The sequence below is a fragment of the Eleginops maclovinus genome, chromosome 18 (assembly GCF_036324505.1).
Source record: "Eleginops maclovinus isolate JMC-PN-2008 ecotype Puerto Natales chromosome 18, JC_Emac_rtc_rv5, whole genome shotgun sequence".
NCBI classification, from domain to species: Eukaryota; Metazoa; Chordata; class Actinopteri; order Perciformes; family Eleginopidae; genus Eleginops; species Eleginops maclovinus.
The window spans coordinates 24,960,955-24,975,301 of record NC_086366.1 but is presented as its reverse complement, the minus strand read 5'-3'; the positions used below and the strand labels follow the sequence as shown (position 1 = coordinate 24,975,301).

General features: G+C 41.6%; 1 protein-coding gene across 1 annotated transcript in view; it reads right to left on the bottom strand.

The window, feature by feature from the left end:
* Positions 1-134: 134 nt before the first annotated feature.
* nf1a (neurofibromin 1a) overlaps positions 135-14,347 on the bottom strand; it is a 71,684-nt gene continuing 57,471 nt past the window's right edge. Inside the window, 14 exon segments of the mRNA XM_063906435.1 lie at positions 135-4,217; positions 4,354-4,570; positions 6,548-6,594; positions 6,796-6,826; positions 6,828-6,939; positions 8,247-8,347; positions 8,435-8,553; positions 8,638-8,760; positions 8,855-9,015; positions 9,955-10,090; positions 10,262-10,393; positions 10,508-10,634; positions 12,952-13,092; positions 13,365-13,466. Coding sequence (XP_063762505.1) covers positions 4,075-4,217; positions 4,354-4,570; positions 6,548-6,594; positions 6,796-6,826; positions 6,828-6,939; positions 8,247-8,347; positions 8,435-8,553; positions 8,638-8,760; positions 8,855-9,015; positions 9,955-10,090; positions 10,262-10,393; positions 10,508-10,634; positions 12,952-13,092; positions 13,365-13,466 — 1,692 coding nt within the window. The 3' untranslated portion in view covers positions 135-4,074.

Here is a 14,347-nt window from a genome sequence, read left to right as displayed (position 1 = left end):
AGATTTATTTACCAACTGGTCAATAGCGAAACAGTTTTTACATCACTGATGAAGCCAGATTGAAGCCTTTGGAAATATGTGACCTTTATAAAGATCAAATCAGTTTGGGGTCTGTTATCACGCTGGTTCAAACGTTTTGGAGAGCAAAACATTTTATTACTAACACTGGAATAGTTCAATTTGTATATTATTATACAGAAACTAACTGCTTTACAAAAACAAAATGATACAATATCACATGTATGTACAGTGTAGTAAATATACCATCTCAAATTGTACACAAAGTATTTACAATTATCACACATACTGCAATAAAACAAAACTCAGACTATTACTCTACAGACATTAGATTTTGCATAACATCAAATAAAACATGCCACATTTTGAGGTTTTTCATCTTTACAAACCCATGACTGTTTTTAAATTAGTGCAAGTCAACCACTTGTTTAAGAGGTTATGGATACATAATCCTTAATATTTCCATTCACACACAAGTCAAACCACAACCCGGAAATGTTGGAATCTGTGAACACGGCGCTCAAATAAACCAGCCTACAGATTTTTCCTGGTTGTCTTGTTAAAGGTACAGTCGCTGATTCTGTAATTCAAGGTTTGTTTCAGAGGAAAATCAGTGAGTGTAGCTTTAAGAACAGTTAGACGGTGAGAAGAGACGATGGATTGAGCTTAACGATGAGACAGTTCTATGGAATCTGACACTGAGATCTGGACAAAAATGAACCATCACAATCTCTGCGGGTCGGATTTTAGATCCTAAACCTGAATTTAGACCTTAATCCTGAATTTTTAGATCCTAATCATGAACTTTAATTGCTAATCTCGAATTGTGTTCCTAATCGTACATTTTCTTCCCAATCCGGATCTTCGTTTCTGATCCTGGATTTAAAATTCTAATACTGTATTATAGATCCTAATCCTGAATTTAAAATTCTAATACTGTATTATAGATCCTAATCCTGAATTTAAAATTCTAATACTGAATCACAGATCCTAATCCTGAATAAAAAATTCTAATACTGAATTATAGATCCTAATCCTGACCCAATCTGGACCTTCATGGTCTCTTTGTGCCAATTCATCACGGCTCCAAACATCTTGCATCAGAGAACGTTAACAACGTAAAGGTGATAAAACTTCATGCTTGATTCTGGACTAGGGTTAGGCCTATTTACATGAGGGGGGGACGGGACTAATGTTTAATTAAATAAAGCTTTGGCCAGTCAGCACAGTCCAGCTCTTTTACGTTCAAAGTTAAAAAGATAGTTTGGAAACATTTTATACAAATAAAATGTTGATGTGTCATTTTTTTGGGGCTTTCTTAAGTGTCAGTATGCTTTAAACCAGGCGCTAGTTGATGATTGGTTGTTTGCAGACGATGGACCAATTTATCTGATAAACCGGAACCTGGATTAATGAACTCAGTTCTTGGTTGTTACTTGTATTATTCCCTTTATGTCATTCTTTGAGATTGAATTACCATTTATAAGGCTGTCTCTAATCAAAATGTCCCTTTCCGTCGGGTTTACCTAATGTGTTTACTGAATGGAGAGGACAAAAAGAACGTCCCGACGACTACAATACAAGAAAAACTAAATCAGTAGTGAACTGATCGACGAATGTTTCCATGAAGTACCATGAACACTGAGAATGGTGAGAAACAATGTCCGACGAATGAAGTTACACTTTTTCTACAACTGTTGCCATGCATAGATGTTAGGGCGGGACAGAGGAGCTGTGGGTGGAGCACTGATCTACGCAATCCCTTTCTACATCGTTCAACCTAACCCTAACCCTAAAAAACATGTGACTTTTTCCATGTTGTGCCACTGGTTCACAAACACCATGACTGCTGTTGGCTTTATTGTGGCATGGTAATGCAGATTGAACCCTTAGGGATTAACAAATAGTGTGAGCCGAACAGTTTAGTTTGCTGAAAGACGGCATATCTTCAAAAGATGGCCGATGGTGTCCGCTATGCACATGTAGGCGCTGGGTTCTCGAGCCTTTGTTTTGTCAGTTTGTTACCATTAGCGATTATAAGCTAAGAGGATGGTGTTCTCCGAAGTGGATTAGCTAGCAAGTTTAAACTCACTGAAAGAAGTTTTGAGAAATCTATACACTATCTAAAACACTACACCGTGCTGATTTACAGATCGAGTGGAAACTATATCTTTCTTGAGACAGCATTCTTCAAATGCGCCCAGAAATGTGCAGAACAGGCGTGTGGGACTGAGGCATTGGCAACCTGCGTTATTATTACTGAACCTCTTTAAAGGACAAACCTCACTCTGAGGAACTTCATCCGTGCCACCTATAGGGTGGAGCAAGGTGGAGGCGCTCTGGAGTCAGCGTTTCTGTCAGCGTTTCTGTCAGCATTTACATCTTTCCCATTATTTTAGAAGATTGTAAAGATTCGAGAAATCTGCCTCAGCTTTCAGCTCCAGCACGAAGTAAAAGATGACGTACAGAGAGCTGGCACCAAATGTTTTGATATTCTTTGATCGTGATGAGTTTTGAGAAGGTTTACTTTATTTTTAGTGTGACTGGAAAGAGTAGTTTGTAAAAACAAGGGTAACTTATTAGCTTTTTTCCTCACAGTCTCCATGCTGTTTTGACAGGAACAGGAAAGGGTTGAATTGGCTTTAGTCATTAAATAATAAAACATCATTATAGAACACATTGTGATTAAAAAACAACAACAATTGTGACAATTTCCGATAATACGTAGTCCTGACAAACTGTGTCAAAGCCTGGTAGGCTAAATGTTTCCTTTGAAGAGCCCACAGGACGGTGTGTGTGTGTGTGTGTGTGTGTGTTTGTGTGATTGGATCAAACGTCACTGTGTCCACTGCCTCTTTTTCTATTGAAATAGTCATAGGAGGTAACCAACAGCAGCTAACATTCGGTGTTACCGGGCAGATTAGGAGTTCATATTGCACCGTGCTGACACTGATGTACAAATAAAACAAAGTGTGTGGTTGACAAAGGAGATTCAGAGTGGAGGATTATTGCCTATTACACAATTTTCCTTGTCACTGTGTAAACAAATTAAAACGCTATGCGGCTGAAAACACACTTCGTACTTAAAAAAAAAAAACAACTGACATTTAACAGCTACATAAAAAAACGACGCGCACGAAAACGAACAAAAAAAAAGCTCGGAGCTATTTACACACTTACATTTCCCCCTAGTGTTTTTGCGATCTTCTCGTTCATAAGTGTTTGAAAAGAAGATTTTTGGAAAGTGTAGCGCTATCTAGCTGTACAGGATAAATACTTTCAGGCAACAGGGTATATGGATGATTGTATATTTGACGATCGTTTGGAGGCCCGTCGTGATGCGGCTCGCGTGGTGATATGGACGGCTCGCCTCCATAATTAGTACCTGTTCTTTGTCTTTCACTTTTACTTTACAAATTGTACACATTGAAAAACCCTGACAAAGGCACACCATGGAGAAAAACATCAACATCTAAATTAGCACTAAGGACTAGTTATACATAATCTGTCTATGTAAAATATGTACACGACTGGGAGAGGTGGGCCCAGGTGTCCGAGTAGGCCCCCCCCCCCTTCTACTGTTGCTGTCATTTGGTCCCTCTCACTGACACAGGAGTGTTTAGTCACAAGGAAGGCCAAAGGACGGATCCAACTTTAGCGTAAAGACAAGTTTCACTTCCTGTTTCCTCCCTGTCCAAGCTGAACCTGCTTTCCCGTCAGGCTCGGGGGGACATTTTCCCCCCAAAAAAGTTTCACAGGAGTGAACTCCACCCGACTCTAACCTGCTGCTGAATATCTGTGAAGACAACATCCGCTCCAGAGAACAGGAACTACTCCGACGAAAAGCTTCTCCTCCACCGTGCGCAAATCAAACTAATCTCAAGCAGCACGAAATGTGTTAGTGTTCCTCCTCCATGCCCAACTGAAGAGTTCTCACGCCAGGGGAAACAACCGTTAAGAAGGAGGAGGGAATAAACAGAGTAAGAAGTGGAGTGCAGCGTGAGCCCCGGCGGGCTGGAGGAGGAGGAGGAGGAGGGCGGGTCGATCTCCGGCCGATCACACGATCTTCTTGATGCTGGGTCTCTTGAAGCTGCCCGCGCTGCGCTGCTTCTGTACCTGACTGGCCGATCCGTGGCGAGTACGCCCACCGCTGGAGAGGGCGGAGCTGGGGGACAGTTGGACGTTCTCCTTATCCACACCTGGAGGGGCACAGGGGGTTAGGATAGAGCAGAACAGTCTCTATAATTTGGATTTTTTAAAGCAGTTAGTTTAATGTTGTACAAATTAGCAGGTCCAGTAGCATTGGTTGATAGAGAGTCAGAGTGTGTGTGTTACCTGGGGAGTGCTGCGAGGTGGCCAGTGAGGTCATGGAGTTGGACAGGTTGAGGTTGGCAGTGATGCTGAGCTGGCTCTGGCTGGTGGGGGGGTAGGGGGAGGTGGGCGTCCTCAGCTGCTCCTCCCCCCGCTCCTCGTCCGCCGCCGGCAGGTAGCTGTCGATCAGCGCCTCCAGGAACTTCACGATCAGCTCGGCGTAGTCCGGTATCTGTGTTTGCTGAGGGGGGGGGAGGGAACACTGTTAAACTCACTGACCGTTCGAAGGCCTGGGCACAGTGTCTGACACACACACACACACACACACACACACACACACACACACACACACACACACACACACACACACACACACACACACACACACACACACACACACACACACACACACACACACACACACACACACACACACACACACACACACACACACACACACACACACACACACACACACACACACACACACACACGGCTGGAATTAAGTGTGCCATACATGTTTTAAATATTCCTAGTAGGGCTGCACGATATCGAAAAAAGAACTTAGTGAGATTTATTTTGAAAAAGAATAAGGACCCTTTGTCTTGTTTCGTCCTATAAGCTTGCTGAATGTAGACTTCAAGCTACTGTCTAAACTCTTAGCTTTGCGCCTTGAGTCTACACTTCCTCTGTTATCTCCCCCTGATCAAACGGGTTTCATTAAAAATCGACACTCTTTTTGAAATTTAAGATGGTTGTTTAATACAATTTATAACCCATCTTCTTCTACTGCTCCAGAAGCATTAATATCCCTGGACGCAGAGAAGGCTTTTGACCGTGTAGAGTGGGGCTATCTCTTTTACTCCTAAGACAAATTCGGCTTTGGGAAAAAGTTTACGACTTGGATTAAACTGCTTTACTCCTCGCCTCAGGCCTCCGTTAGAACTAATAACAATCTATCAGACTATTTTCCACTTCATAGGTCCACCAGACAGGGTTGCCCTTTGAGCCCTTTGCTTTTCGCCCTCGCTATTGAGCCCCTCGCCATTGCGCTTCGCTCTAACCCCCTCATTACTGGGATAACCAGAAATGGTGCAGAACAGAGGGTCTCTCTTTATGCGGACGACCTTCTTCTGTATCTCTCGAACTTGTCTGTTTCCATCCCTGCTGCACTTACCACGCTGGACTCATTCAGTTTCATATCAGGATATAAACTAAATCTAGGTAAAAGTGAATTACTCCCTCTTAACACAACGGCTCGTAAATATCCTTTACATAACTTCCCAATTAAATCTATCTATTCAAAGCTTTACATATCTTGGAATACAAGTTACTAGCACATTTAAAAGTCTCTTTAAGGCCAATTTTACACCCTGTTTATAACGTATGCAACAAGACTTTGAATGCTGGTCACAGCTCCCTTTAAATTTGGCCACTCGGTGAAAATGAATACTCTCCCTAAATCTATTTCGGTGTATACCTATATTTCTTCCTCACGCGTTTTTTCAAAAAATGCATAGCTTAATTTTTGAGTTTATTTGGAACAAAAAAAAACCTAGACTTCGTAAAGACTTTCTACAAAGGCCAAAGCCTCTTGGAGGAATGGCCTTGCCAAACTTTAGATTTCACTATTCTGCTTCCAACCTAACAATCTTACGGTATTGGCTTAGGTCCAATACATTTCATCCTCACCCCGCTTGGCTGGCTATGGAGGCTTTTTCCTCTAAGCCTGTGTCAATTCTCGGCAGCTCTGCAAAAATTCATTCAAACATATTTTCACACATTTTCCCCTAACCAAATATTACCCTTAATGCGATTTGGATATTGTAATCCATTTTGCGATATGAAAATATTTATAATAATTGTGGACCTCTAATGTTTAGTACACTGTATTTTAATTCTGTTCATTTACATTTAACTTATCATTTTTTTTATGTATTCCACATTTTTGAGGTAATACTGGATTCTGTAATAATCGAAAACTCAGATTCAAACTATGTTCAGCCTCTCTGCTAGTGCTCTCTCTCTCTGTGTGTGTGTGTGTGTGTGTGTGTGTGTGTGTGTGTGTGTGTGTGTGGTATATCACCCCAACAATTGGCAGGGTGGTTGCGCTACAGTAATTGCTTAGTAAGGGGGATTTCTCCTGCGTGGCAGCCAAGGACGCCTCAGGAAAAAAAATTAAATAAATAAAAGACAGAAGCAAAAGAATGATTCCTACCTTAGAGAAGGGTCCGGCAAACCTCCAAAGTCCATTAAAGCCGAAGCCTGTGAAATGAAAAGGGGAGAGAAGGGGGAGGAGGGGAGAGAAGGGGGAGGAGAGGAGACAGGGTGAGCACATTAACGGTCACAGTTTTAGGTCACTTCCTGTTTGAGTCAAAAAACCTTTCCAGCGTTTCACTACACTGCCCTTTTCAGAATAAAGGCACTCATACTGAGAGTGAAATGTGAAATTTCAGCATGTATTACTCTGTAAGTAGGACGGCTGGTACTGGGGGGGGCGACTCCTCGTGGTAGACCACGCTCTGGACGATGCCGTGGACAGGGTTCAGGAGGTTGGTGTCCTGGCACATAGACAGCACCGTGTTGATCTTGGAGTCCAGTAGGTTGTGACTGAGGAGGACAGACACACACACACACACACACACACACACACACACACACACACACACACACACACACTAGTGTCACGTCTCTATAAACGCAGACACCAGGTACATATATATATATATATGTATGCATGAGCACGGGTGAGCAGCTTGGACACAATTAGACCTATACCTGTTCTAACAGCATGAGTATTTTTAGATTTGTGTGGTCTACTGGTAGTTATACTTGTGTCTCATGTTTATTTTTTACATCTAAAAAGGAGCCTCAATGTTTCTATCAATCAACACTTGAGCAGCAGCCTTTATGCAATTACTAAAAACTCCACACTTTCTGAATTTCTATATTGATTCTGAACCAAACACTCGAACCTTGGTTTGACACAAAGAGGTAGTTGTGGACCGGATCAAAAGCTCACTCATAGTCCAGTTCCCTTTTAGTGTTAAAACATTTGTATGAAGTTAGAAAATATAGACCTATTACAGAACGTTATACCAGGCCAGCGTCAAGCTTCTCAAGTGGCAGTAAAGGTTCCTGGTTGTTAGCTCCTTAAGAGCTGAGTAAAGACGCCTATCTTGCTTCTAAACAGCTGGATGAATGGGGTTAGCCCAGCTCCAGAAAAGTAAACGAACGAGAGGATACAAGAGGACTCGAGAGCCCGTCTACGAACTGATAAACGTTGAGTGGAGTAACAGCAGAGTTTTGGACAATAGGACGTAGTTATGTCGTGTACAGTGGTTGGGACTGGTCTAACATTATACAGTCTTCCAAACCTGATCCAGACTGAAGTGGACAATAAAAGAGTCACAGAGCGAGAGCACCAACGCGGGCAGAAGCATGACCAGAGCTCTTACAGAGTCCACGTGGGTCCTGATCTGACTAAAGATGTTGTGGCCATTTGTATGTTTTTGTTGTTGTTTGTGAGCACTGGATGGGGCAAAGGGTAATTAGGTGATCTCACTGGCGCAGGTGCGGGTGTTTCAGACTGGGAAGAGCAACAGTTTTTTGACCGTGTAGCCGGCACACGCTGTTTTTCTTTAGAAATAAAATGGTATTGAAAGCTAAAAACGTTGTTGCTAAGGGATCCAACACGCGACCAATTATTTTACCCAGTTTAGCCAGTCCCTCTGTGATATTGAGTGGCAATGGTCACCACAGATGTATTTAACTCACAGCCCGGTTTGGTTTCAGTTCCCAAGAACCTGTGACAACCTCTACATTAAACTCTTAAAAGAACAACCTCCCCAAAAAAATCCAACTCATCATTCAGAATACAACCTGACCTGGAGAAATGTGATCCGTTGGCTACTTACACGACTGGGAACACCTTTGGGAAGACGACGCTAGCTTCGGCCAAGTACTCATACAGAATTCTCTGGTCGAAGTCATCAGTGGTGTATTTGACCTGGGTGGCCTGGGGGGGGGGGGGGTCACAGAACAGTCAGTGATGGACAGGTGAAAATCATTCGAGACACAATCACTGTCCTCCACGTGTCCTCACCAGCACGGTAAGCAGCAGAGCCTGGATCTTTGGGTCGGTCAGCACCTCCTCGTCCAGCAGCACGTTGGACTCTGATACAGACACCTTGCGGAGGTGGGAGTTCGCAATTCTTGCCGTCTCTGGAAAAAAAAACATGGATTTATAATGTCTGCTCACACAAACTGTATCAAAGGAAGAAGGGAACGGCAGGATTGCACGCTCACCTATCTCGTAGTCGTTCTCTGCCACACGCCTCATCTTGGGAGGGGTGGTCATACCCGACTCCATCTCTGGTCTCTTTGGTGCTTTAGAGTCTGATATGAGATGATCGAAGCTCTTCCTGGTGCCTGGTAGACAAACACAGGTACATTTACAATCTCCATCTTTGTTTTTATTTCTCTTTAGGAGAGATCAACATTACAGGACTACAGGAAGTCATACCCAGGAGCTTTTTTGTGTTGGCCTGCGAGGGCTGACCCATGTCCAGGCTCATGGACTTGCGAGTCCGGGGGCTGATCTGTCCCACTGTCGGGTAGTGATGGGCCGACAGGTAGCGCTCTGAAACCTGGGGGGACGTCCATGGCTGGGTCTCGCGCAGAGTTCTGAGGAAAATGTACCAAAATTCATGGAACAGAACGGAACCTGACAACTAGTTGGGGGTCGCATTATGCCCGTTTCAGGTTCATAATTCCATATTTTTAAAGGAACTGTTTACATGCTTTCCTCATTCTGTCTGTGAATATACCTTTATTCAATGTCTGTCTGTAAGCCCATAAAAAGCCCAATTAGGTCTGATCCGATTGCGAAAAATAGATGTAAATTATATTTATTTTAATAAGCCTGCAAGGAAGGGAAGCAAATCTGAATGGGTTGTTGAATCTCATGTTTGAGAGAGCCCACAAAAGGGAACTTGATAGTCACTTCAGACACCATAATGTATGTGCATGTTATTCACAAGCACTGAAAAGGTAGTTAATAAAAAGGATATGTGGCCTGTCAAAAATGAACTATAACTAAAATGGATAATAAAAAAACAATACCCACAGGAAAAGTTTAGTAAAACCGAAGGAAAGGGTTAGGGTAACCTGCATTTTAAAGTGAGTTTGTTTCTTATGCCTCTTTTATACTAAAGCAGTTCCAGGGCCTGTTCTGGGCTAGAGCCTGATTAAGCTCTTGGTTCTTCCCGTTTTCACCGCAGCTGGGCCGGCTCTAAGCACCGAAAACCGGTTATTAGCTGGCTCCACTCGGCTGTCCGGCAAGAACCAAGAATCAATACGTCACAATTAAGTCAGAGGGGGTGAGATTAACCTGACAAGTAGTCAAGATAGTTAGACTAGCTACGGCTCCTAAGCTAAAGTCACCCATTTTATACTAGAGAAACTTTAATAACAGCGTTGTAATGCCAAACAGCATGAATTCAGACTGAAACACATTCACTTTTGGGAAGCGGGGGTATGCATCAGCTGCTTGTGTGATAGTCTGGGCGGTGGAAACACAACTGGGGCTAAAAAGAAGAACCAGTTCTGAGCTGTTCTGCTCACCTGCAGCTGGGATCATTGATGTGACTTGAATACGTTTCCATGGGTACCGGGTCCATGGAGAGGTCAGAAATCAGGAGGGACTTCCTGTGTTTGAGGCTGCAGCGACTCCGGACCTCCTCAGATACAGTGAGCAGGGCTGCAGCGAGGGGACATGATGGGGATCAACAGGCAACCAAACATCAAAACCAAAAATGTGGTTCTAGGGTAAACTTTTATTCATGTTTCTTCCATGACATTATATTTGTGCTATGGATATGAGCAGTATAGTGTTGGAAATGGTGTGAATGTCTCCTAGTGTGTCACGTACCAGCCAGATAGGCCACGCTCTGGGTGTTAACCTCAAACTTGTCACATTTCAGATGCTTGCTGATCAGGGCGAGAAGAGTGTGCAGGATTCTCACTGTCCTCGCTACTGTGGTGGCGGAAGGGTGTCTGTAGCCTAGAGACACAAGCCAGACACACACAGGCAGTCATCAACAACACACTGATCCAAACCTCTTTGGCAGAGACCTTTATATTAAACCAAAGCTGTCAGCGGAAGCTTTCTCTTTACCTTTGAGTAGGTGGCCCACCAGTGCAAAGTTGAAGTTGGCACTGAAGTTGAGGCCCACAAAGTGATCCATCTGCTTACAGTGCCATTCTAAAGGACGCCGGATCTCCATGAACACTTCCTCTGGACTCTGGAGGGACACAATAAGAGGAGAGGAGAATGAGGATGCTGCATTTGCTCACGTACAAAAAGAAAATTCAGTCAGTGCTCAACGCGCTTTTCATGTTTTTCTCACATGGACTGAAACATCAGGGGTCGCTCCAAAAATAGAGATGCCATATTTAGTATCCCCAAGGAGTAGAAACACACCTACACCACAGCAATGCACCCTTTATGCTGTGTCCTTCTTGTAGCTTTGGGACTCCCCGATCCCTGTCTGGTTTATCTTCTCCTGAATTTAGGGCCGAAACTAATATCTTCAAAGCATGGGGTCAAGACTGTTTTGAGGCAGCAGCTGCAGACCTGAATGAACTCACTGTGACCTCTGACATCAGTTTTTGTGACAAAATGCGTGTGGCGACTTGAGCTACTGCAAATTATGGTGGTCAAAAATCCAATAATCAACCCTATTCCAACGTTTGTATACAGTTCAAACATGATTTTGACTCACTGGGCCCTGTGATTTCTACAGTGCAAATGTAGAAAGATAGCAAGTACTAGTCACAAATCATTTCAATGGTTCAGATCTTGTGCAATAAATGTCAATGTTCAATATATGGAGACTTCTCCTGCAACACTGTGCAATAATCACCATCATCTTCATCATCAAGCATCCTTTTTATAATGTGTCAACACCTTACATTACACTAAGTTCTGAAGTCGCTGCTCATCATTTTTGAGCCATGAACGTGTACGTACTTACCTACTTTATTCTAGTACAACTAATGCGTGCTTTTCTTCTATATATTTATGTTAGCTTATTCTGTGTTATTGCATGCCCTTTTTTTACCTGCTATTCCACTTTCGCTGTAACAAATGTACATTTCCCCGCTGTGAGACTAATAAAGGATTTCTGATTCTGATGCATTACCGGTTTGATCTCAAGTGCACAACTGATATCAGCGTGTTTTGTTTACATGATGTAACAGAGGCATATTCAGGTTTGTTTACTGTGGTCGAGTGTTTGCGATCACTTACGGTTGATGCTGAATGATTCCTTGTTCAGTTTGATCTAATATCTCAGTTAATTTTCAATTTATGAAACTGGCCGACTGTCTGGGCTAGTTTTTCAAGTTGCTCCATTTTATAATGACATAAAATAAAAAATAGAACCAAAATATTTATATACACATTATAAAAAAGTAAAATGTCCAATAAAATATAAAAGAAATTAAAAGAAAAGAAAAAATACATAAACATATATAATAGTAAAAAATACAATGACTAAAAATAAACAAACAAAATAACTTAAAGTAAAAATGTCACTAAAAACACATACAGTTCAAAACTAAATAAATACAACAATTAAATTAACAAAAATACTTTTATACACATTATAAAAAAGAAAAATGTCCAGAAAAATATAAAAAACATTTAAATATAATAGAAGAAAAAAATATTATAAATAATACAAAAACATAATAAATAAATAACCAAAATAAATTAAAGGTGCCATAGAAAGCATCTATCTGGTATTTTGAATTGTTCTCTGATGTCTACAAAGAAGATATATAACTTTGGTTGATCCAAAAAATGTCTAGATGTGGTTTTACAGGCCCATTTACAACCCTCTGATTTGGTCCTAGAATGAAACAAGCTGAAATGCCTTATTTGGGGCTCATTTAAATAATTATGACGAGCTCTGCTCTGATTGGCTGGTTTACAAGGAGCAATCCATGGCTGCCTCAGAAGTAAGTGAAGTTTGCGAAACTGTGAGAGATGAACCACGGATGCTATTGGCATCCAACCTTACATGTTAGCCTTTATCGGAGGAGGGAACCGATGAATTTGAAGAACAGCCAGTTCCAGCAGCTGGTGTATGCAAATGTTGGGGCTGGACTACCGTGTGTGACATCACACACAGGGATTGTTGTAATTCGACCGTTTTACCGCTGTGCTGCATATTCATGATTTGCACGTGAAGGAGGAAACGATGGTGTTTGAGGTTCACGGTATGTCAGTTCAATGTACCGAACTGTCCTTATTCAACTATGCCAAGGTTAATACAGTTTTACATTCTATGGCACCTTTAAAGTAAAAATGTCCACTTAGTGCTACAATTTACATCATGTATATTGCAATCGACTTTTGTCGTCGACCAATAGTCTTCAATTCAGGCGATTGGTCGACTAATCGCGGCACCTTTATGATATATTATGGTTATTAATATTATTCATTTATATGTTCTCCCAAAATCAGTTCATAAGTGTAAAATAAAACTGTAATAGTGTGTGTGTGTGTGTGTGTGTGTGTGTGTGTGTGTGTGTGTGTGTGTGTGTGTGTGTTACCTTGTCGTTGAAGACACGCATAGTGTCCAGAGTGTGGAGGTTCTGCTCCATCAGGGCGGTGCCGGCAGAGTACAGGTTGACTTCATCCAACTGCAGCACAGCTACGGCCACCCAGAACAGAGCTTTGTGCATGGGAGACTCCTACGAAAACACACAGGGGGGTAGTTGGTATATTGATGTCTTGATAATTTATTAGCTTAGCATAGATGTTACACAGCTGAAACCTTGGTTCCACCTTACTGTGAATAATTAATGTGACTGCTTCGGAGTGGGGTCCCACAATCTAACCACAACCTTTGCTAAACTGCTACACATAGACTCTGGACTTCCTGTGGTGCCTTTTTCACCTTCAATTCAAAACGTTATAAGTATTGAAATAGAGTTGGCACTTTGTGCTGTGGTTGGGTGCGTACCTTGCTTAGAAGAGGCTGCAGCTTGGTCAGAGCGATGACTGTGGCCTCTATTAATACTTGGCTGTTGTAATTGTCCGGCCCCTTCAGACAGCTTTCCAGACCCTGTGACGAGGAGAGAATTGAAAGAAAAGACATAGACATAGAAAAGTCATAAAACAAGTAAAATTGGTATTTTGTTGTGATAATAACTGGGTCATTCCAGAATTGGAGGACATTTAGACCATAGATCAAAACTTTTTCAAAATGAATCCTTTATTTTCTATTTTTCTGTTATGTATTTTATACAAACAGGCATCACAAAAAATTTAGCCAGCTCAGCTACAATGGTACACTTTTTATACAGCTTTGAAATCAATAGAAATCTATTTAAAATAAACAAAAAAAGGAATTTATAATCTGGGAACATTTAAAAACATGTAGATTGTGCTACATTATAAATAAACATTTCATTTTTACAAAGGATAATAAATTGTGCTACAGGAAATGCAACCCTGTTACTGTAACTACTATTGATTGATTGATTGAATTATAGTAACAGGGTTTCAAATCAATGCTAATTTTAGCTTCAGCATTTAGGAATTCATGCTAGCTGCAGAATGTAATGCTAATTTCAAAGCAACTTAGTTATTTACCTAAAGAAAGATAACTTTGAATTGAATGTGTCTTATTGTGATAATGTGAGTAACAGGGTTGAGCGGGTAATGGTGCCACACTTGTTATAGATTGAAAGAACACGATGAATATGAAAAATAAAAGAGAGGACTCAGCTTTGGTTTACCCATGGCAGTAGCACATGGCTTGATCATGTTATTTCCTCTGTGTCATGTAACTGCAGTTTTTTTAACTTCCTCTGCCAAGGTTTATAGGTTTGGGTAACAGGGTTGCGAGCATATTTAGGGACACACTTTCTGTTTAAATCTACTGGTATTTAAAATAGGTTTGTGATTTGATAAACTGCTATTAACACAAACATAGCAAAAAAT